This window comes from Saimiri boliviensis, chromosome 2, assembly GCF_048565385.1.
Source record: "Saimiri boliviensis isolate mSaiBol1 chromosome 2, mSaiBol1.pri, whole genome shotgun sequence".
NCBI classification, from domain to species: domain Eukaryota; kingdom Metazoa; phylum Chordata; class Mammalia; order Primates; family Cebidae; genus Saimiri; species Saimiri boliviensis.
Window position 1 is genome coordinate 64835068 of NC_133450.1, and position 22345 is coordinate 64857412.

The 22345-nt window shown below is 38.2% G+C and overlaps 1 protein-coding gene across 2 annotated transcripts in view; it reads left to right on the forward strand.

Moving 5' to 3' along the window:
• Nucleotides 1-22345, forward strand: part of RPS6KA5 (ribosomal protein S6 kinase A5) — a 192020-nt gene that overhangs the window by 67782 nt on the left and 101893 nt on the right. For both annotated transcript variants that reach the window (XM_074393472.1, XM_003939861.4), the window contains exon 3: nt 10938-11156. In XM_074393472.1, the coding sequence (XP_074249573.1) occupies nt 10938-11156 (219 nt within the window). The remainder of the gene's footprint in view (nt 1-10937; nt 11157-22345) is intronic.

Consider the following 22345-nt stretch of genomic DNA (forward strand, 5'->3'; position numbering starts at 1 on the left):
ATATGCAGTTTTTCAACCATCACTCTCTTCCTACCCCTCCCCCCTCAAGTAGGCCCTAATATCTATTGTTTTCATTTTTTTTCCGTGTGTACTCAATATTTAGCTCCCACTTTTAAGTGAAATCATTTTCTGTTCCTCCATTAGTTTGCTTAGGAAAATGGCCTCCAGCTGTTGCGAAGGACATGATTTTATTTTTTTAAATGTCTGCATAGTATTCTGTGGCATATACTTACCATTTTTTCTTTATCCAGTCCGCCATTGATGGGCATCTTATATGAGCACATGTGTCTTTTTGGCAGAACGATTTATATTCCTTTGTGTATATATACCCAGTAATGGGATTTCTGGGTTGAGCGCTAGTGTCTTTTAAGTTCTTTGAGAAATCTCAACGGCTTTCCACAGTGGCTGATGTAATTTACATTCCCACTAGCAGTGTATAAACGTTCCCTTTTCTTCACAACCTTGCCAGTAACTGTTATTTTTTAACTTTTTAATAATAGCCCTTCTGAGTGATGTGAAATGGTGTCTCATTGTGGTTTTTGTTTGCGTTTCTCTGGTGATTAGAGATATTGAACCTTTTTTCATATGCTTTTTGGCCGTGTGTATGTCTTCTTTTGAGAAGTATCTGTTCATTTCCTTCGCCCATTTTTTAACGGGATGGTTTGTTTTTTGCTTGTTGAATTATTGGCCTACTTCCTAGTCTGGTTTATTTTCCTTCCCTTGCCTACAGTTAGGTGTTCTTTTCCACCCTCTGATGCCCTGCCTTATCTTGTTCCCCCATTGGTAGTGCTCTTTTTTTTCCCCCTAATGCCCATATGGCTTTATTCTCTGAATTGCTGTACTGAGAGCCCTCAGTAGAGAGCGTAGCACTGACTTGTTCTCTGAATTTTCCTTCACATCTGCAATCTTTCCTCTAGATTATAAGCTCTTAAGATCATCTCTGTATATTTTTCCAACCCTGTTGCCCTGTCCTGCTACTGGCCCATAATCCAGCATAGTGTGAAGTATAATAATCTAACAAGTAGGTCATTTATGCTGTTGTCTCTAGCAGTATTCTTCAGATGTCCAGGAATTATCTTTGGCTCATCTTTTAGAATTTTTTTTGTTTGATGATGAAATTTTGGGTTATTTTGGGGAATAACAACTTTATTTTTATTTCTTTTTAAATCTTTTTGCCACCTTCCTTTTGACCATTTTGGCTTCTTTGAGATATCTGTCCAAATATGGGAGAAGAAAGTGTTTAAATGTACCTGTAGTGTGCATTATTAGTAATTCTGATAACGAAGTGCAGCATGAGGGTCTCAGCTAAAGACTTTAGTATTCTATGAATTTTCTTTTTTTTATCATATATGGTCATATACTTTGTCATGTACTTTGAAGAGCTGATGTGGGCTTGTCTTACCATGACAAAAAGAAAAAAGAAAAATTTTGCCATGTAAGAGTAAAGGGTACAGCTGAGTTGATTCACTCTTGTGGACTTGAGTATCGAGGATGATGTAGAAGACTCAAGTTTTAATCTTGACACTGTCATTGCTTACTTGAGTTTCTTGAGTTAATCATATGAACCCTATATGTCCAAGTCCCTTTTGGCATAAGTTATTTTAATAATACCTGTCTCACAATATTGTTATAAGATTAATGAGATAATGGATATGAATTGCCAATTGCTAGATAACCATGGGTTGTGGTTATTTATTCAACAGGGAACTCCATTGTAAAGCTGTAACCTAAGTTGAGAAAAACAAAATTGTTTAGGACACTCATAAGAAGAGATTATTTATTATTTTATATAGTCACTTTATTAGCATCTCTGGGAGTAATTTCAACTAAAGTGATATTTCTAATAATAAAAATTAATCAGTGAGAAAATACCTCATAAATGAAATGTTGGTAATTATGATTTTGTTAGCATTTATAAGAACTTGATTTGTATGTTACCTTAAGCATAACCTGTCAAATGGAAAGATTATGTTTTTTTCTTTTTCTTTTCTTTTTTTTTTTTTGGAGACGGGGTCTTTCTCTGTCGCCCAGGCTGGAGTGCGGTGGTGTGATCTCAGCTCACTGCGAACTCCACCTCCCGTGTTCAAGCAATTCTCCTACCTCAGCCTTCTGAGTAGCTGGGATTACAGGCACCTGCCACCATGTCCGGTTAATTTTTGTATTTTTAGTAGAGGTGGGGTTTTACTATGTTGGCCAGGCTGGTCTCAAACACCTGACCTCAGGTGATCCACCTGCCTTGGCCTCCCAAAGTGCTGGGATTACAGGCATGAGCCACCACACCCAGCCTCTTGTTTGTTTTAACTATTCAAACATCATAGATTCTGAACCATCTTAATGTATTGTTAACAGTCTTCTGCTAAGATATACATAATGTGAGTAATAAAATGTTTTGATTGTCTGACACATAATAAATGCTATATAAGTTTTAGCTTTTTAAAAAAAAATTTTTAGCTATTATTGGGGAAACTGAAAGGGAATGTAGCTCAGCTTCTAAAAGAGCTAGTGTAATACATTACCAGGCTTTCAGATTAGCTTTATACGTAAGTGAATGTAATTTCTTAATGAGTATTTTTTATAGAGCCTAAAATCTGTCCGGCAGTAAATAGAGAAATAACCACCAAAGGTCTTCCTGGTTTCAGGCCTTGCTGAGCATTTATTTCCATTCTACAGCCAGGGTTATTTTTCTGATGGGCAAATTTGATTATGTCACTTTTCAATTTAAAACCTTTTAGTTCATTCCTATTGGTCTTGGGATTCATTCATTCATTAATTAGTATTTTCCAAGACCAGACACTGTTTTGGGTGCTGGAGATAAGAGTAGTGAGTATTAAATATGTATATGTTTATGTATGTACACACACACACACACACACACACACCCCTCATACAACATGTAACCTTGCAAATGGAATAGTATGGAACTGGTCTTCACGTAATGCAGAGTTACTTCTGAGTTTATGAAACCTTGGAGTGAGTGCTGGCAAAGTATAGAAATTCAGAGGGCCTTGCTTATGATAGTGTCTAATGAGCAAGAACCATTTGTGCCTACCTTGGTCCCTGGTGTCCTCTTAAGAAATTCACTTTTTCCTTATGTGGATTTCCTTTATTGTTATTGTTGTTGCCGTCATCTAATCAACAGTAGATTAAATGACAGCAATCAAACTTGTAAGTTTGCTTTGTGTAACTACTGGTTTTCCAGTTGAGGCTGTCTTTGGGTTGCTTACCCCAGTCTTAGGTGCCATCTTGAAATGTAATTTGAGATATTTGTTTACTCATTGGTCCCAGGCTCTATAAATATTCCTGATAAGATAACCTTTTTTCCTCCAATCTTTTTTTACCACAGATTTACAATAACACATTTTATTTATTAAATGAGACCTACTTGTTTCTCATGGGTAATTTGTTACTAGAGGGTGCTGTAAACTGCACTAGGCAACTTAAAGACATTGCTACTTTTTGATGACATGATAGAGGGAAAAATGCTTCAGTTGAGTCATATAAGATTGTTTTAAAAAGTATGATGACTTAGTCATCATATGTCATTTTATTCTTTTAAGTGTTTGGAAAGTATCCGTATTAAAATAGTACCTTTAAAAGCATGTATTCAATAAAGTATCAAAATTGTCATTCAAAAATTTACAATTTTGCATTTGTGTATTTGTATACCCACTATACCTTATGCTTCAGTATAAGCCTACAATGTTTATGTAAATCTTAGAGGTTAAATGTTTGTGATGTTTTATGCCGTAATCAAAAGATGATTCCCTATGAATGTGTCAATTGACATTGTTTCTGTAGTGTAGATACAATTTTATTTACTATTTATTTTTTTTTGGAGACAGAGTCTCACCTTGTCACCCAGGCGGGAGTGCAATGGTGCCATCCTGGCTCACGGCAACCTCCGCCTCCCAGGTTCAAGCAATTCTCCTGCCTCAGCCTCCCCCGAGTAGGTGGGATTACAGGCAAGTGCCACCACTCCCAGCTAATTTTTTTTTTGTATCTTTAGTAGAGACGTGGTCACTATGTTACCCAGGCTGGTCTCAAATTCCTGACCTTGTGATCCGCTCGCCTTGGCCTCCCAAAGTGCTGGGATTACAGGTGTGAGCCACCATGCCTGGCCTAATTTTATTTATTATTGATGCTATGTTAGGTCATGTTAGCTAGAAGCAGAGCCCAGGACATGGATTTGGGCGTATGTGCTCTCAGGGGAACAAGGGTGAGGGAAGGAGGGTGGTCGGGGAGGAGCCTAGACAAGTGTGTGGTCTAAGCAGTGGTCTGGATTCAGCCTGAACTCACGGGAAGTTTTGGAGCAAGAGCAAAGACACAGGCCTTTTTTACCTGTGTTAGTCATTGGCTGCAGGCTGTTTGAGTGAGGGTGGAGTAGAGAATAATGGCATGTAACCCTCCAGGTGTGGCAGCCCTTCTCCATCAGCCGACACTCACAGCAGCTGGAGAATAGGAGCACCAGCCTGTGAAGGGGATCTGCCAGAACACCATCAGCACCCACTACAGATGGTCATTCACTCCAGCAGTTAAGATATCACTAGTTAGGCAAACGGCTTCTTTTTTGAGATATACATAGAGAATTATTTATGAATATGCCCCTTAGTCGTCTTTGATTCTTATTTTACCATATTTCTTTTTTAGTAAGATGCTCTGATAATCATGTTTACCAGATTGAAATAAGCACATCTGAGGCCTAGCTAGTGTGGTTGATGACTGAGTCACCATTTCATAAGAATCCAATAATCTAGAAAGATGAATTTTACCAGTGATTAATATGATTCTTCAGTTAATAGAAATGCTCTCATATGATACAGTTGGTATGTGTAGGTAATTTAAAATAGTTGGTTCAAGTGGGAATCATTTAAAAATCATTATATATATTTTTGAACAATTTTTGCTTAAAATGTGTAAGTATACTTCACTTGTGAATCTTTGGATGCAAGCATAGGACTGTGAGTATAGGTTCATAAACAGTGGTTTATTTTGCATAAACCGCAGTTGAATGCATCATCTAAAAATAGGTTTCAGATTCTTTAGAGTGAGAACTAGACACATTTGAAGTAGTCTGAGTACAAAATCCTTTTAGATTTTCACAGTTTCCCCCACCCTTTTATAGTTGTTTCACTCACACCTAATTTTTCAGCAGTTCCTTTTTTTAAAGTGTTTTGCTTTTATCTAGTCCTTTCAAAGCATTCATCCTCATTTTTCTCTTTTGCATACACATTTCAGTAGTTTATGTAATATTTAATGAAATTACATAATAAGAATAACAGATACAACAAGTAGAAGCAGGCAAAGCAACAAGTGTCACTGGCATGGAACTACATGGAACTGTCACTGGCGTGGAACTAGTCATAGATTGTCAGTGTGCAGTGGGTGTCTTCAGAGAGAAAGGGGAATATAAGACTAGGTTAGTCTTAGGAGCTGGCTAAGTAGAAGCCACATAAGACTGTTTCTGCTGTATTTTTTTTAAGTGGTAGTTCAAGTTCAATAGTTATTAAGTTATGAACCCAAAGTGCAGCATGGCTAGTGAACAGTCTATTCAAGGTATATAATTTTAATCTGCATTAACAAAAGTTTGAGTGGCACCTTAGTTGAGCCATTCAGGTCCTAGTGAGGACAGCATGTCCTAGTTGAGAACTATAAGGAAGGACATAAACCAGAGGCCTCTGAACAATGGCCCTTAACCAAGTTCATGGCTTGTGGTTGCTTCCTCCAGAATAATACGTGTAAATGTGTACATGCACAAAATTTTGCATGCATTTAATTATGTTATATTTTAAATTGATTGTTTTTACAAATTAAAAATATTTTTTAACAAATTAACCTCATACTATCTTAATGTAAAGATTAAAGGCTACTTATGAACATTTTTAATAAATTCAGATTTCACAAAGTGAAAAGATCAGTTTAATTATGCTCAAAGTAAATTTCAGCAAGAAGATTGCATTTGCTTGGCTTAGTAAGTTGGAATTGTGCAGTGGTTTCTGACATGGCAGGATGAATGTCTTCTTGTTTTAAAACTGTCAGTCATTTTTGGACCAGGCACAGTGACTCATGCCTGTAATCCCACCACTTTGGGAAGCCGAGGCAGGTGGATCACGAAGTCAGGAGTTCGAGATCGCCCTTGTCAATATAGTGAAATCCCGTCTCTACTAAAAATACAAAACTTAGCCGGTCGTGGTGGTGTGTGCCTATAGTCCCAGCTACTTGGGAGGCTGAGACCGAAGAATCTCCTGAACCCAGGAGGTGGAAGTTGGAGTGAGCTGAGATTACACCACTGCACTCCAGCCTGGGCAACAGAGCAAGACTCTGTCTCAAAAACAAAAACAAACTGTCAGTCATTTTTAACTTTTCTTTATTATAGCAACAAGTGCTTAAAACCTGGTTCACAATGTTAATTGTGGCTAATGGAATAAGAGCCTCACATTTGGAAAAGCAAGCTGGAAAGAAACCTACTCCAAGGAACCAGAAATTTTTCTGACACTTCCTTTGGTTCAGTTTACATTGAGCCATTGAAATCATTATCAACAAAGATGGTCAATGTTTTGTTGTCTACAGTTGTTAGAATAGAATTATAAATCTACATTTCAGTTTAAACAGAAGTAAACTTCGTAAGATATCTTCAGTGTTCCTCCAATCTATAGAAATCTATCTCCAGCTTTGGAGATAGATTTCTGTATCTCTCTCACTGCCCCCTTCTCTCTCTCTTACCGCCCCCTTCTCTGTCTCCCTCTCCTCCTCCCCCCTCCCTCTCCCCCTCCCCCCTCCCTCTCCCCCTCCCCTCTCCCTCTTCTCCCTCCCCCTCCCCCTCTTCCCCCTCCCCCTCCCGCTTCCTCTTCCCCTTTTTCTGAGACAGGGTCTTGCTCTGTTGGCCAGGCTGGAGTGCAGTGACATGATCTCAGCTCTCTCCAACTTCTACCTCTGGGTTCAAGTGATTCTCCCACTTCAGCCTCCCAGGTAGCTGGGACCACAGGCATGCACCACCATACCCACATAATTTTTGTATTCTTTGTAGAGATGGGGTCTTCCTGTGTTGCCCAGGTTCATCTCAACTCCTGGGCTCAAGCGATTTGCCTGCCTCTGCTTCTCAAAATTGTGGCATTATTGACATGAGCCACTGTGCCCATACCTTGCTCATATTTCTTAGCAGAGTATCTTGAAAAGACTTTGGCTCTGATGTAGTTGATCAGATTAACAGTGGTAGAAACATGAGGATTACTGGTTCAGCATTTGGTGCTATTGCATGTTGATGTAGAAATTAGAGAATCATACGTACTAAAGCATGAAGGTAGTTTTAGCTCCATCCAAGCAGGAAGTACTGTTTATCTTTTATTTTTTTTTCTTCCTTTGGAGACAGGATCATGTTCTGTCACACAGGCTGTAGTGCAGTGGTGCAGTCATGGCTTACTGCTGTCTTGAACTTCTAGCCTGAAGTGATCCTTCTACTTAGCCCCCTAAAGTATTGGCATTATAGGCATGAGCCATTGAACCCACCCTCTGTTTTGTCTATCTTTTTTTGACCAAAGGAATTTTCACTATTGGTCATCTTTGCAGTTTCTTAAAGATACTTTAAAAATAGGATTACTCTAATAATGTCAGGGCACACATAGTGAATGAAAGGAGGCTGTACTTGCAGGCAGTCATTCATCTAGTTGCAAATTTAAGGAAAAGAATACTGCCATCAATTCCAGCTTCAATGGCTACTCTTGAAATGTTGGAGAACATAAAGGTGGTTCTGGAATATATAGCATTTTCAACAGAAGGACTACTTCACTTTCTTTCTCTGCTCCGAGCCATAAACCAGCTTAACCAGGTAAGGTGGCTTCTTCAAGATTTCTCTAGTAGGGAATGTGTTTTCTTCCCCTTCGGCAATGTGATAAACAGCCTTATGGGTGCTTCAGAAACTGTTTGGAAGCAACTGTGTTTTAGTTATACAGCCTTCTTAGAAGTACGATTGTTGTCTGAAATACTTACTGTTTGGAATGTTGTAAGGCATTCCTTGAATGTTGTTGATAATAAGCATCCATGTGATGTAGCTTAAATGTTAATCATGGCAAACTATAAAAGTAAAAACAAAAGATTTATGAGCTTCATTATAGTTTTTCTCTGACATTGTCTGATAGTTGAACACAATTGCATTGGCAGAGTATGTAGTCTTTAATTCATTATTGGGAAACTTCTGGATGTTAATCACATGGCAAGGAGGATGATTGTGTATTATTTGACCATATAGAGCGTAACATTGCAATCAGGATGATTTTACATTATTTGATGGTGTATATTAACATCCTATGCACTACCTCATGCATATTTGGAGTGAAATACAAAATTTTTTAAATAACAAAGAAATATTTAAACCCCACAGAACATATCAAGGGAACCTCCTAGTGGTGAGAGGTCTCAGAGTCATCTTACTTTAAGGTTGGTTTAAGGAAGTAAGAGTAAGAAGATGGCATATAGTGTTTTTAAATATTTAAAAGATTATCTTATAGAAGAGTGATACTCTTTTTTAAGTTCAGAGGATATAGAAGTACAGGTGAAAATTATAAAAAGACCTGCTTCCAGTCAATATAAGGAAGATTTTCTAACATTTAGAGCCTCCCATCAATAAAATGAGCTGCTTTGCAAAACTTCCTCCTCTTGGAAGTAGGAGCACTGGGTCCTTTCCACTGTGAAAACACCTAACCTGTATGGTGACTTCTATTTAATATCTGGTACCCTATTTATTTGTCTATGAGGTCATTCACTTAAGTGAAGCAGCTGGACCACAGGTAAGACTGTGGGCCCAGGAGTTAGACTAAATGGCAAGTGTGATGTTGGGCAGGTGACCCAACTCTTCTATACTTCAATTTCTTCATCCATAAAATGGAGATAATAGTTCTCACTTCCTTATAGGAATGTTATAAGAATTGAATGAGTTGTTACATATCATAAATGCTGAGTACTCAGATGTTAGGTATGAATACCCAGCAGTCTGTCTGTCGCATATGTGGTCCACACCTATGTTGAGGCAGACGTACTAGGAAGAAGCTGAACAGCCATGTTTCGGTAATGTTGTGGAAAAAAATCCTGTTTTGAAAGCATAGGTGGATTCCCTGATTTCTAAACATCATAGTGCTCTGGAGATAGGCATCTGGGAGAACAAGAATTTAGGGCAAGTGCCATGTGTATGTAAGGAACACAGAAGTTTCAGGGCTGCTTGTAGACTTTACTTTGTCCTGAGTTTATATAGTGGCTTACCTTGTTGGAAGACTTAGTGCATAGTATTTTCTAGCTTCATTTTGTTGCTTCTGAACAGATAAATATATTTTTTCATTTTTATATTCTAATTTGTTAGGTTCTGAAAGTTGTCATTTCATCCTTTTGGTTCATTTCTGCCTTACTAAGGTCTCAACCTATAATTACTGTATTTACTATGAGATAATACACAAGCCTTTGTGAACTTTTTCTGTGCCCTGGAATGTGTTCAGTATGTTTACAGTCAGTACTGGTTGTATTAAGATCCAGGATGTCTGATTACTAGCATTTGTGAGGTATCACTTTTTCGTTCATTATGGTTCAGAGTGTGGTCCCTGAAGTCACACTCTTTGCATTTGAATCAGTTCTGCTGCTTCTAGCCCCAGTCTTAGGGCCAGTTCTGTAACTATTCTGAACACATTTCCTCATGGGTAAAGTGGCTGTTGTGAGGATTAAGTGAATCAATATGTTTAGTGCAGAGCCTGGCATAGGCAAGTCCTTAATAAGTGTTGGCACTCCTTCTAAGGATTATTAGTCTTTCACCAATCCCTTGCACATCATGTGTTGGTACTAATCCAGTCAAAGTACTGAACTAAATAACATACAGAGTACAAGAGCCCTTCCCTTAAAGCTCCCTTCTTCTAGTGGGTGGATTACAATAGAAGTAGGTGGTAAATACCGCAGAGTGTGAACATTGATCTGGGCCAAAACCCAACTGACTCAATAATGGTCTGATTAAGACATTTAACAGGCAGACTGGACTTAAACATCCCAGAAAGCATTTGTCTTTTTAAAGAGATTAGCTATAGAGATTTGATACCTTATAGGAATGAAGTGAGGGACTCACCTTTTCATTCCCAAAATGTTTTTGGATTTTTTTGCCTTTCCTTCTTCCTTCCTCTTCCTTCCACTTCTTCCTGCCCTAGCCCACTTTTCTAAGAAAATAAATGCAGAGAACCTGCTCTGTCCACGAGGCACAGTGCCCACATGGCCCCAATTCTTCTACCTGGAGAAGAGGCACCACACATAGGATCATGCCCAACAGAGTCCTTCTTAAGAAAAGTGTGGCGAGGTTGACCCAGTAAGCTGTAAATTACTGTCCAGAGATACAAAAGGGCTTCTGTCTGTATTGCATGCAATTTAGGATCTTTTTATATTTTAAGTCTCAAGATCTCTTTTGTTCATACAATGTCAGCTTATGTTGCTTTAGGCTTTTTTTTTATAACTATAGAGGAATAATTGAGGCATTTGATTTATATATATATATATATATGAAATTCTTATTGAGAACTGCTTTCATTTGTCTACATCAGTAACAAATATGTATATATATATATATAAGTTTTATCTGATGTCTGAAATGTCCTGGTTGTTCCAGAATTGGATTGTGGTGAGTTGACCATAATAACAGCCAGTTTCCTACAGCTAAAAATATTGAGGAGAGAATAACAGTAAAAGAGTAAAAGCATAATTTTGTCAGCAGTGGCTAGATATGTAAACATTGAGGGTTAGACTTAGAAATATATTTGGTATAAAATTGAAGAAATCTATTAAAGAACTATTGAAACTGGTACGAAAGATACTTTTTATTTAAAGAGTGTATTTTCTGTGCATTAAAGAAATGTATTTCCACTAAATTATCATTTTTCTTGTGTAGCATTTTAATTCTTATTTTTTCTTTTCATTTTCAGCTTATGGAAAAGTATTTCTAGTTCGTAAAATAAGTGGACATGATACTGGAAAGCTATATGCCATGAAAGTTTTGAAAAAGGCAACAATAGTTCAAAAGGCCAAAACCACAGAGCATACAAGGACAGAACGGCAAGTCCTGGAGCACATTAGGCAGTCGCCGTTTTTGGTGACATTACATTACGCTTTCCAGACAGAAACCAAACTTCATCTCATTTTAGGTAAGTGTCAGTTGTTATCAGACTTTTTAAGAAAACTTTTCTCCTTGGGCCTTAAGTTATAATGTACTCAAAAGGCAAGATACTTTGGACTTAGAAGAAGTGAACTATTTTGCTTCTTATTCTTTGTGGCGGCATCTCCTAGAATATCATGCATTGTTCTGGATTTGAGGCCTCCCATTATGAAAGAATTTACATACTTCTATTCCACACCTTTTTTTAACCCCCCCCCCCCACTCCCACCCTGTCGCCTTTTTTTGAGACAGAGTCTAGCTCTGTCACCCAGACTGGAGTGCAGTGGCTCAGTCTCAGCTCACTGCAACCTCTGCCTCCCAGCTTCAAGTGATTCTCCTGCCTCAGCCTCCCGAGTAGCTGGACTCTAGTCATGCACCAGATGGAGTTTCACCATGTTGGCAAGGCTGGTCTGGAACTCCTTACCCCAAGTGATCTGCCTGCTTTGGCTTCCCAGAGTGCTGGGATTACAGGTGTGACCTGCCACTCCCAGCCCTTCCTTTATTAATCTTAAGAAACAGTTGAATTGTTAGAGGTGTCTACCTCCCTGGGCAGTATGCTTCCATTCAAATGTGAGGAACTGATTGGTGAAGTGGGCCAATTTCTGCTTTCGGAGTTCTCAGAATAAACAGGTTTAGGCTGACAATGGGACGTTCATGGAAACCAGTAATGGGGAAAAATTAAAAAAAAAAAAAAGAAGAAAGAAAGAAAAGACTTCTGTTCCTAGAGATGCTTTGCATTCCTGGTGAAAAACTTGGTTAACCACTAGTCAGCCAGCCATTTACACTCCGATTTCCACCCTAGGTACTTTCTGAATCCATTCCTTTCTCGAATAGAGCTGGACCTGATACATGATCTTTGGAAAAGTCCTCAGTAACACATTGTCAGATTGCTTTGCAGAAAAGTTGCACCATTTTCTGTTCCCACTAGAGAAATGGCAGTGCTTCTAGTATTCTACCATCATTGAAGATTTTGTCTGTTACCATTTTAGTCCCATCCTTGTGTTAATTTGCATGTATGTGTTATAATTCTCTCCTAGCATTATGGTAAGGATTGGATGAGCTAGAATTTCACATAGTGCCCTGCAAGCATTAGCTGTTTCTTGAGTGCCTACAATATGCCAGCTGTTACACTAGGTGTATTCCGTAATATCACTGACCGTCAGTCACTGCAGGAGCCCCTCATTAATGATGTCAGCATTCTGGAAGCTGCAGTCCTGAAGTTACATAGGATTGAAGTATGCTTGCAGATTGGGGCTCAAGTCTGACTCATTCCAATGTCAGTCTTCTGTTTCCCTAAGTTGCTGCCTGTATTATTTGATTATTGGTAATATAAACCAGTTTTTAATATATATTTGGCCATTTTGTTGAATGCTTTTATTTTAGAAACTATATTTTTATTGATACCTAAGATTGCATTCACCTTTTGAGCCATGACGTTTCACTTCATGCTCATTTTGCAATGCTTGCCATCAGTTAACAATTCTAAATCTTTATTCATGTAGAGCACACTCTCTTCTGTCCTCTTAAAGTCCCCATTAACGTTACCATTTGCCTGTTGTTACAGTGAGTCAATATCATTTGGCCCTTCATTCTGCCCCCTGTGTGTATCTGCTGTGTTGTTGATTTTTTCTTATGTATGTCTTTAGTATCTACCCACATGAACAATAAGACTGTTGGAGGCGACAGAGCGTTCTGATACAACAGTTTCAAGTATTTTTAGTGCAGTACCCTTCTCTCAGATGAACATACGCAAATTCAAATGGAAAACAAATGGAAAGGAGTAGCTCTGCTTGTATCTGGCCTAAGGGTGCTAAGCCCTACCAGTTTATTTCTGTTCTTTACCCTAGAATAATTTACAGGAAAGCCTTAGGAAATCCGTGAGGACCGTTTGAGAAATGATTATCTTGTTCAAGTTTCTTCCTTGACAATAAACTCATAAAAGTTAAATCATGTGTCTAAGGTTGTCTGAGTCAGAAGCTGTTAAGAAAACAGGTTCCTGGACTCTGCATTATTATGTTCTAGCCTGCACCCGCACCCCCCCCACCCCCCGCCCTTTCTGCCTCCTCTCTTCTTTTTTTCTGTTCTCTTAACTGTACTCAATATGTTTTAAAAAATTATTTAAATACTGTAATTTTTATAAAACATTTTAAATTTAGGAGTAGATATGAGTGAAATGTTTTGTATTTGGCTAGAAAACAATAGTCCTTAATCATGTTGCTTTTTCATTGTTGGCTCTCCATTACTTTTGCTGTTTGTCATTGGCCCTAAATAAACAAATCCAAAACAAAATGAGAAAACCCATTTCTTATGCTAACTCAAGAGTGGAATGTGAACTAGACACATACACATTCCACAATGAGAGAGGCGTTGCATTTAGAAAGCATGCTCTTTTACCTTCTGGTCACATTAATTTATTTATTCTTTGTGTCTGTTTACAGCAGTTATTTGACTTTTAAAGATGAAAACTTTCCAGGAATTTAGAAGAGAAATATAAACCATTTTTATGGTTCAATTATTTGTTTACAGTGCTCTAATGCACACTAGGTCAGTTTCCCAAATATTGTGCTATACACTTGGTCCCTGTATTAGTTTGCTAGGACTGGGTGGCCTAAACTACAGAAATTTATTTTTTCACAGTACTGGAGGCTGTAAGTCCAAGGTCATTGTGATGCTAGGGTTGGTTTCTTCTGTGGCCTCTCTCCTTGACTTGCAGATGGTCACCCTCTTATTGCCTCTTCACATGTTGTCCCCCATGCATGTGTGCCCCTGCTATCTCTTTTTGTGCCCAAATTTCTTCTTCCTATAAGGATACCAGTCAGATTGCTTTGGGGTCCACCCTAGGGGTCTCATTTTAACTCCCATTTACGGTGACATTCTGAGGTACCAGAAGCTAGGACTTCAACATAATGAGTTTTGGGAAGATACAGTTCAGCCTGTAACAGTCTCAAAAGGTTTATTGATTGACTCACTTTATCCAGCTTTTTGTGAGCTATTAGTGGGAACTTACATGTCTAGCTCTTCAGGGACTTTGCTGACAATTTGTCTGATGACTAAGTAAATACTATAAACCTTTTTAAAATATATATATGTATTTTTAAAGTTTTATTACTGCAAAAGCATATATGCATGCAGAAGATACAGGACAGCAAAAATAAGAAAATAAAAACATATTTTTACTACCCAGAGTGTACATTATTATAAACCCCTCTGTTATCAGTATATATTCTTCTAGGTCTTTTGTCTGTATGTCTGTGTGTGTGTTTTATCAAAATGAGTTTGTCCTGTGTATGATTTGTAAGCAGATCTTTCAGCTAATGATGCCTACTTTTCCCAGCTAATACATTTTTATTTAAAACCCAGTTTTACAAGTTATTTATTGCTGTATAACAAACCACCTAAAATTTCATAACTTAAACAATGATTTGTTTTCTCATGATCCTGTGAGTTGGCTGATCAGAGCAGTTCTCTGATGGGTTAGCCTAGGCTCACCCACCTGGTGTTCAGATGGAAAGTTGGCTGGGCTCTAAGGTCTAAGATGGTTTCATTCTCATGTCTGGTAATTGGTGCTAGCTGTTGGCCGGGCCACCTCTTTTCTCCTCCATATGGCCTCTCATCCTCCAGTACAGTAGATAGCTTTTTCATAGCATGGTTAGTATCAGGGCAGCTAGCAACTACTGCCAAGAGGGCAAAAGGGGAGGCTGCTGGGCCTCCTGAGGCTAGACACTGGAACTCACTTAGCCTCACTCTCAACACTGCACCAGCCTGGATTCAAGTGATGGGGAAATAGACTTTACATCTTGAAGAAGGGAACTAGAAAGAATTCATGGCCATCTGTCACACATGTCCATATTTATATTTCACTGATTGTAACATAATTACGCTTTATAGCTGTTTGTCTAATCCAAGAACACTCACTTGGTTGTGTCTTTGTAGTATCTTTTGACTTATTTTTGCCTCTGCTGAATTTTAGTAGTAACTGGGAAGCTATATCTAAAGGCTCAGTAGACTGAACTTAAACATTTTTGAGCTGGAATGCACCATAAATGATGTTGTATATTTCATGTTATATCACATTAGGAGAAACCTATTATCCAGTTGTTACCAATTAGTGATTCTAAGATTAGATTACATAGTGACAGCCTGATTCCTTATCATAAGATTTTATTTTATTTCCTAGAAGTGAAAATATTCTGTGTGGCATTTGGACAGTATGGTTTCTTTTTTTTTTTGAGACGGAGTCTCGCTCTGTCTCTCTCACTAGAGTGCAGTGGTGTAATCTTGGCTCACTGTAACCTCCATCTCCCAGGTTTAAGTGATTCTCGTGCCTCAGCTTCCAAAGTAGCTGGGATTACAGGTGCCCATCACCATACCTGGCTAATTTTTGTATGTTTAATACAGACAGGGGTTGCACCATGTTGGCCAGGCTGGTCCACTGGCCTTGGCCTCCCAAAATGATCCATCGGCCTCAAGTGATCCACTGGCCTTGACCTCCCAAAGTGCTGGGATTACAGGCATGAGCCACTGTGCTTGGTCTGACACTGTAGTTTTAACATAGTATAACATGTGGTTGTAATGTAACATAACGTGATCACCATATAATTCATAAAGATATTCCTTTTTCTTTTTTTATTCCTGCATAGTCCTTCATTCCATTCCATGTGTACTTAATTGGTACACAAGATCCCTGTGAAGGGATCTTTGGGTTATTGTTTCTAATCTTTTCTTGGGAGGATGCTTCAGGGTATAACTTGCACATATGTCGTTTTCTACTTGTGTGGGGAAAAAAAAAGCCTGTAGGTGTGATGAAGGGAGATTCTGGGTCTATGTTTTTGCCATCTCTCTCTCTCTCTTTTTTTTTTTTTTTTGGTCAGGGTGCGGGGAGATGAAGTCTTGCTCTGTCGCCTAGGCTGGAGTGCAGTGGCATGATCTTGGCTCACTGTAACCTCTGCTTCCTGGGTTCAAGTGATTGTCCTGCCTCAGCCTCCCAGGTAGCTGGGACTACAGGTACACACCACCACACCAGGCTAATTTTTGTATTTTTTTAGTAGAGAGGGAGTTTCACCACGTTGGCTAGGATGGTCTCCAACAGGAGGCTCACTCCTGACCTCAAGTGATCCATCCTCCTTGGCCTCAAAAGTGTTGGAATGACAGGCATGAGCCACCACGCCAATCCAAAATTTTTGCCATCTCTGATTTTGCCAGATATGCTTCCGTAGAAGTTTTACCATTTTACATTCCCATCAGCATTGTATGAGAGTGCCTGTTTATCCACGGAATGTATTCTCAAACTTCTGGGTGTTTGCTTGTCTCATAGGTGAGTGTTTCATTGTAGAGTTAATTTTCTTCTTTTCTTTTCTGAGTGAGGGCAAACATCTTTTCACATGCTTAAAAAGCCGTATGTATTTTTTCTGAGAATTATCTATTTGTACCCTTTGCCTCCTTTTTTCCCTCAATTTCTAGGAGCTCATAATGTAATTAATCATTTCTGGTATGCATTGTAAATACTTTCCCCTATTTCCCACAGATTTTTTTTTTTTTTTGGAGTTTGGTTAATCATAACCATGCAAAAATTTTTTACCATGCAAAAATGTATGTATAGTAGAATTTATTTTAAAAATTATTTTTATGGCTTGTGATTTTGAGTCATAGCCAAAAGACCTCCTCTACTCCTCTACTGAGTTTGTAAAGGAATTCTCTGATGTCTTCTTCTAGTACTTGCATGATTTATTTTTTGCATAGAGAGCTTTGATCCATGTGGAGTATGACCTGAAATAAGGATCCAACTTAATCTTTTTCAAATAGCTAATTTTCCCAACACGGTTTAGTAACAAGTCCATGTTTACATAGACTTGAGGTGCTTCCTTTTTCCTCCATGAAATTCTCATATGTTTGGGATTATTTGATTTTTTTCTGTTTGGTTTGTTAAGTCATGTGCCAGTACAATACTGTTTTAATTCATCAATACCAATTCTTGGTAAGATTAGTTGCCCTCTGCCCCGATCTTTCATTGTCTTTATTTTTCAGAGCTTGTTGGAGGGCTCTTTCTATTGGTTTATTTTTCAGCATGAACTTTAGAATCACATTGTCTGGTTTTGGGGAAAAGAAACTTGTATTTTTATTGGAATTGCTGAATTAAAAAATTAATTTAGGGATACTTGACATTTTAATGATATTGGTTATTCCTATTCAAGAACATGGTATGTCTTCTCATTTTGGAATCCTTCTAAGACCCTCAGGTATGTTTTAGCATTTACTTCCCAGCCACATTTTTAAGTGAATCTTAGATATTCTGTCATCTGTTGCTTTTGTAAATGAGGTCTTCTCTTCCACCATACTGTCTAGCTGAAAGCTATTTCTTTTATATGTTAGTTTTATATCCTGGTACCTTAGTGTATTTTCCTACCTTCCCACATTGCTCATGTCTTGCCCTGTTCCTTCTTAGCCTGCCCTGCAGCATGTTGTTTGGTGTATGTGGGTTTTCTTTCTCTCAGCTTTGTTGAAGGAATAGGTCATGGAGGTTTACAGCTTTTCTGGCTGCTTGTAAAGATGTTTTAGGAGCAGATGTGGAGATTCTTGTCTAGACTGCTATCATGCTCCTACTATTCATGGCTCACTGTAGACTTCTTGATGGGACTTGTTCCGTTGGGATAAAATTGCCTTGTTTGCACAGACTTCTCCAAATGATAAGATTATTACAATGTTAGTATTATCTTTTTTTTTTTTTAAGAAAGAAAGGAAAAAAAGAATAATAAAAAAAAGAATAAAGAAGAGGAAGAAAGAGGAAGAGGGAGAGAGAATGAGGGTATTGCTTTATTGCCCGGGCTAGAATGCAGTCTAAATATGGGTATGCCTATAATTGTGCTTAATCATGGAGACATGAAAAAAAATGAGGGAAAAAAATAACAAACAAGGAGCCAACCAATATTTCATTTAAACCTGTAAGTTGATATGATGTGGTACTGATAAGAGTGTATATTTTGTGTATTTAAAGTGGAGAGTTCTATAAATGTTAATTAAGTTTGCTTGTTCCAGATCTGAGTTCAAGTCCTGGATATCGTTGTTAATTTTCTATCTCATTGATCTGTCTAATATTAATGTTGAAGTCTCCCACTATATTTTAGGATCCCACGTATATATTTAGGATCTTTAGCTCTTCTTGTTGTTGCATTGATCCTTTTATCATTATATAATGTCCTTCTGTGCTTCTTTTGATCTTTGTTGCTTTAAATACTATTTTATCAGAGGCAAAATTTGTAACTTCTGCTTTTTGTTTATTTATTTTTACTCTCCATTTGGTTGGTAAATCTTTCTCCATCCCTTTGTTTTGAGTCTTTGTGTATCCTTGCATGTGAGATGGGTCTGGATGCAGCATACCGATGGGTTTTAGGCCCATTAGTTGATGTAAATTCTTCATTATATTGATGCTCTTTACTTTTTGGTATTTTTTAGAAAGGCTGATACTGTTTGTTCCTTTCTATGTGCAGTGGTTCTTTCAGAAGCTCTTGTAAAGCAGGCCTGGTGGTGATGAAATCTCTGAGTGCTTGCTTGTTCACAAAAAATTTTATTTTTCCTTCGCTTATGAAGCTTAGTTTGGCTGAATGTGAAATTCTTGGTTGAAAGTTCTTTTCTTTAAGGATATTGAATATTGGCCCCCACTTTCTTCTGGCTTGTAGGGTTTCTGCCGAGAGATCTGCTGTGAGTCTGATAGGCTTCCCTTTGTGGGTAACCTGACCTTTCTCTCTGGCTGCCCTTAGTATTTTCTCCTTCATTTCAACCCTGGCGAATCTGACGTTTATGTGCCTTGGGGTTGCTCTTCTTGAGGAATATCTTTGTGGTGTTCTCTGTATTACCTGGAGTTGAATATTGTCCTGCCTTGCTAGGTTGGGAAAATTTTCCTGAATAATATCCTGAAGCGTATTTTCCAGTTTGGATTCATTCTCTTTGTCACATTCAGGTACACCTATCAAGCGTAGATTAGGTCTTTTCACATAGTCCCATATTTCTTGGAGACTTTGCTTGGTTTTTTTTATCCTTTTTTCTCTGATCTTGTCTTCTCGCTTTATTTCAGTAAGTTGGTCTTCGACCTCTGATATCCTTTGTTCTGCTTGATCAATTCAGCTGTTAAAACTTGTACATACTTCACGAAGTTCTCTTATTGTGTTTTTCAGCTCCATCAATTCACTTATATTCCTCTCTAAATTGTGTATTCTTGTTAACATTTCGTCAAACCTTTTTTCAAAATTCTTAGTTTCTTTGGATTGGGTTAGAACAAGTTCTTTTAATTCACAGAAGTTTCTTATTATCCACCTTTTGAAGCCTGCTTCTGTAATTGGAACACACTCGTTCTCCATCAAGCCTTGTTCCGTTGCTGATGAGGAACTGTGATCCCCTGCTGAGGGAGAGGCATTCTGATCTTGAGTATTCTCAGCCTTTTTTGGCTGTTTTCTTCCCTTCGTTGTAGATTTATCCATCTGTGGTCTTTGTATTTACCGTCTTTGTAGTTGGGCTTCTGAGTGGACGTCTAACTTACTGATTCTCAGCGCCGAAATCTGAGCAACCCACTGCTCCGACTAAAACAGCGGTGTTAAGGTTGATGGTGCTTTTCTGACTCTGCACCAAGAACCGCCGCTCGGAGGCGCTGGCAATACTGCCTCGCCGGTCACAAGAGTCGTGCTGGCAACCCGTGGGGCTCCTCCGCTGGGAATCTTCCTGGTGCTTGAGCAACAAAAATTCATCTGAAAGTGTAGCGTCCTCTCGTTCTCTGTGCTTTCACTGGGAGCTACAATCCCGAGCTGCTAGTGATCAGCCATCTTTTTTTTTTTGTTTTTTGGTTTTTTTTAGATCCAATGTTAGTATTATCTTGCCAGTTGCTTACCTGTGACGTTTTGCTTTTAGTAGCCAGATACGGAATAGACAAGCATTTCTGCTTGAACTGAGTATGTGTGATTGTTTCCTACAATATGCTGTATTTTCTTGTAATTGCCTTCTATTCATTTTATTGTATCTGCCATCCTCTAACTCAGGCACCACCAGCACTTTGACCAGCGAAGGGCTAGATGGTAAATATTTTAGGCTTTGCAAGCCTTAAGGTCTTTTTGACCATAGGCAGTAGTAAACGAATAGGCATGGCAGGGTTCCAGTAAATTTTTTTTGGAGACAGAGTTTGCTGTCACCCAGGCTGGAGTACAATGGTGTGATCTCTGCTTACAGCAACCTCTGCCTTCCGGTTCAAGCAGTTCTCCCAGGCAGCTGGGAATACAGGCCAGTGCAACCACACCTGGCTAATTTTTGTATTTTTGGTAGAGACAAGGTTTCACTTTGTTGGCCAGGCTGGTCTTAAACTCCTGACATCAGTGATCTGCTTGCCTCAGCCTCCCAAAGTGCTGGGATTACAGGCGTGAGCCACCGCACCTGACCAAGTTCCAATAAAATTTTATTTACAAAAATGGTGGTGGACGAGATTTGGCCTCCGGGCTATAATTTGTTGACCGCTGCTTTAAACTCATCGATTGTAAGTCACATTTCTGATTATTTTTTTAAAAAATTCTACAGCATTAATAACTTTTTAGGCTGTGATTTATATCTAATGACATGATTGGATTTGATGGGTTTTTCCCTTTATATTTCTTTTGCTTTTCCTAAATCTCATAACGTGGAGACCATGTCTCCTTTTGTAACTTTTTCTGTACTTATGCATGGTTACAAGAGATATAAAAATATTTTTATCTCTCTCTCTCTCTCTTAAAACTTGTACTTATTTCAAATGACACTGGGAGGGAATTCCGTATGGAAAATAATCTGTAAAAAATAATTTTTCTTTTGATATTCTCTGGTTTCTGTTAGTGGTGATTTTGTTAAAACACCAGCTGATCTATAACTGTAATAAACTGTCACATTAATCAGTAGAATTCACAAGACATTAAAGAAGCAAATAACAAAAGTATTTGTAAAGGTGAGGCCAAGGATTATTTCCAATAATGAATGCCATCCCAGCCTTGTAGACAGTTATTTGATCATGAGTCATCCTTTCAGTGGAGTTAAAAGGTACTTAAAAATTAAAGTTTCACTTTTGAGTATTGGTTTCATCTCAATAATTGCAAGGGTGAGGATGCTTGCTGAGATTGTAACAGAATGGTTCATGATATATTACAGTCACTAGTATGACAAAACAGACAGTAACTGAAAGCACTTCCTTGCTTTGAAGTAAATATGACTAATTCACAAGATTGATAGATATTTTTAGTCAGAACTTTGTAATGATTTTGATAAGCTGGAATGCATTTATAGAGTATACTATTAGAATGTTGAGCTAAAACCAAATGAAAAATAAATTGACATGGCTTTGGCATGACATTAAAATGAAATTACTATCAGGTTTGTGTGGCATGTCACGTTAAGACATATTTTAGATAGAAGATAAGAAAAGGGAGCTATCAAGAGAGATTTAGGTAGTTCAGAGGAGGAAAAAGTAGGTAGAAATGAGAGTAGAAGATATGGGAGTTTATGGAAGTGAAGCATATCTGAAGGAAGAGGAAAATTTGTAGGAAAAAGAAAAGAAGACCAAGTAACAGTGCAGAGAGAGAGAGAGAGAGAAAGAAAAGTGGTCTGAATCATAGGGGGCATGTGGAAATTAATAACAGGTCTTTGAAGGTGCCACCATAAGAAGAAATATGAGGGAGAGAAATTCTAACAAGGAGAATTTGAAATAGAAAACTTAGATGTCTAGAGGTCAGCCGGAGTATTACTGGAAATAAGCACGTGTTTGGGTGTTTGGAGAGTGAAAGCAGAACAGAATCTTTCCTTGAAAGCAGGAGATGTGGGATTTCTGTTAACTCTACGACTTCCCCTCCTACAAGCTGACTTCCATGCAATTGCTCGAACAAGACATAGCCTTAAAATAAGCTTGCTAGCCCTTTCTGTGGTTATCCTTTTGCATCTTCAATGGAAAATGGGCTATTTAGGCTCTAGTTTTTAGTAATACTTTAAAGCTTATATAACCCAGTGTCTCTGTGAATGTCACTTTCTCCATCTGCTAATAAAAGTGTATGAACTGTGGAATAATGGAGAGATTTCTGGGTTCAACATTAAGTCAAATCAGATGTGCAAAGACAAGCAGCTTGAAACTGCAACAGTTATGTGCTTAGAAAGTTAGAATTTTGATTGAGAGCAGATGCTGTT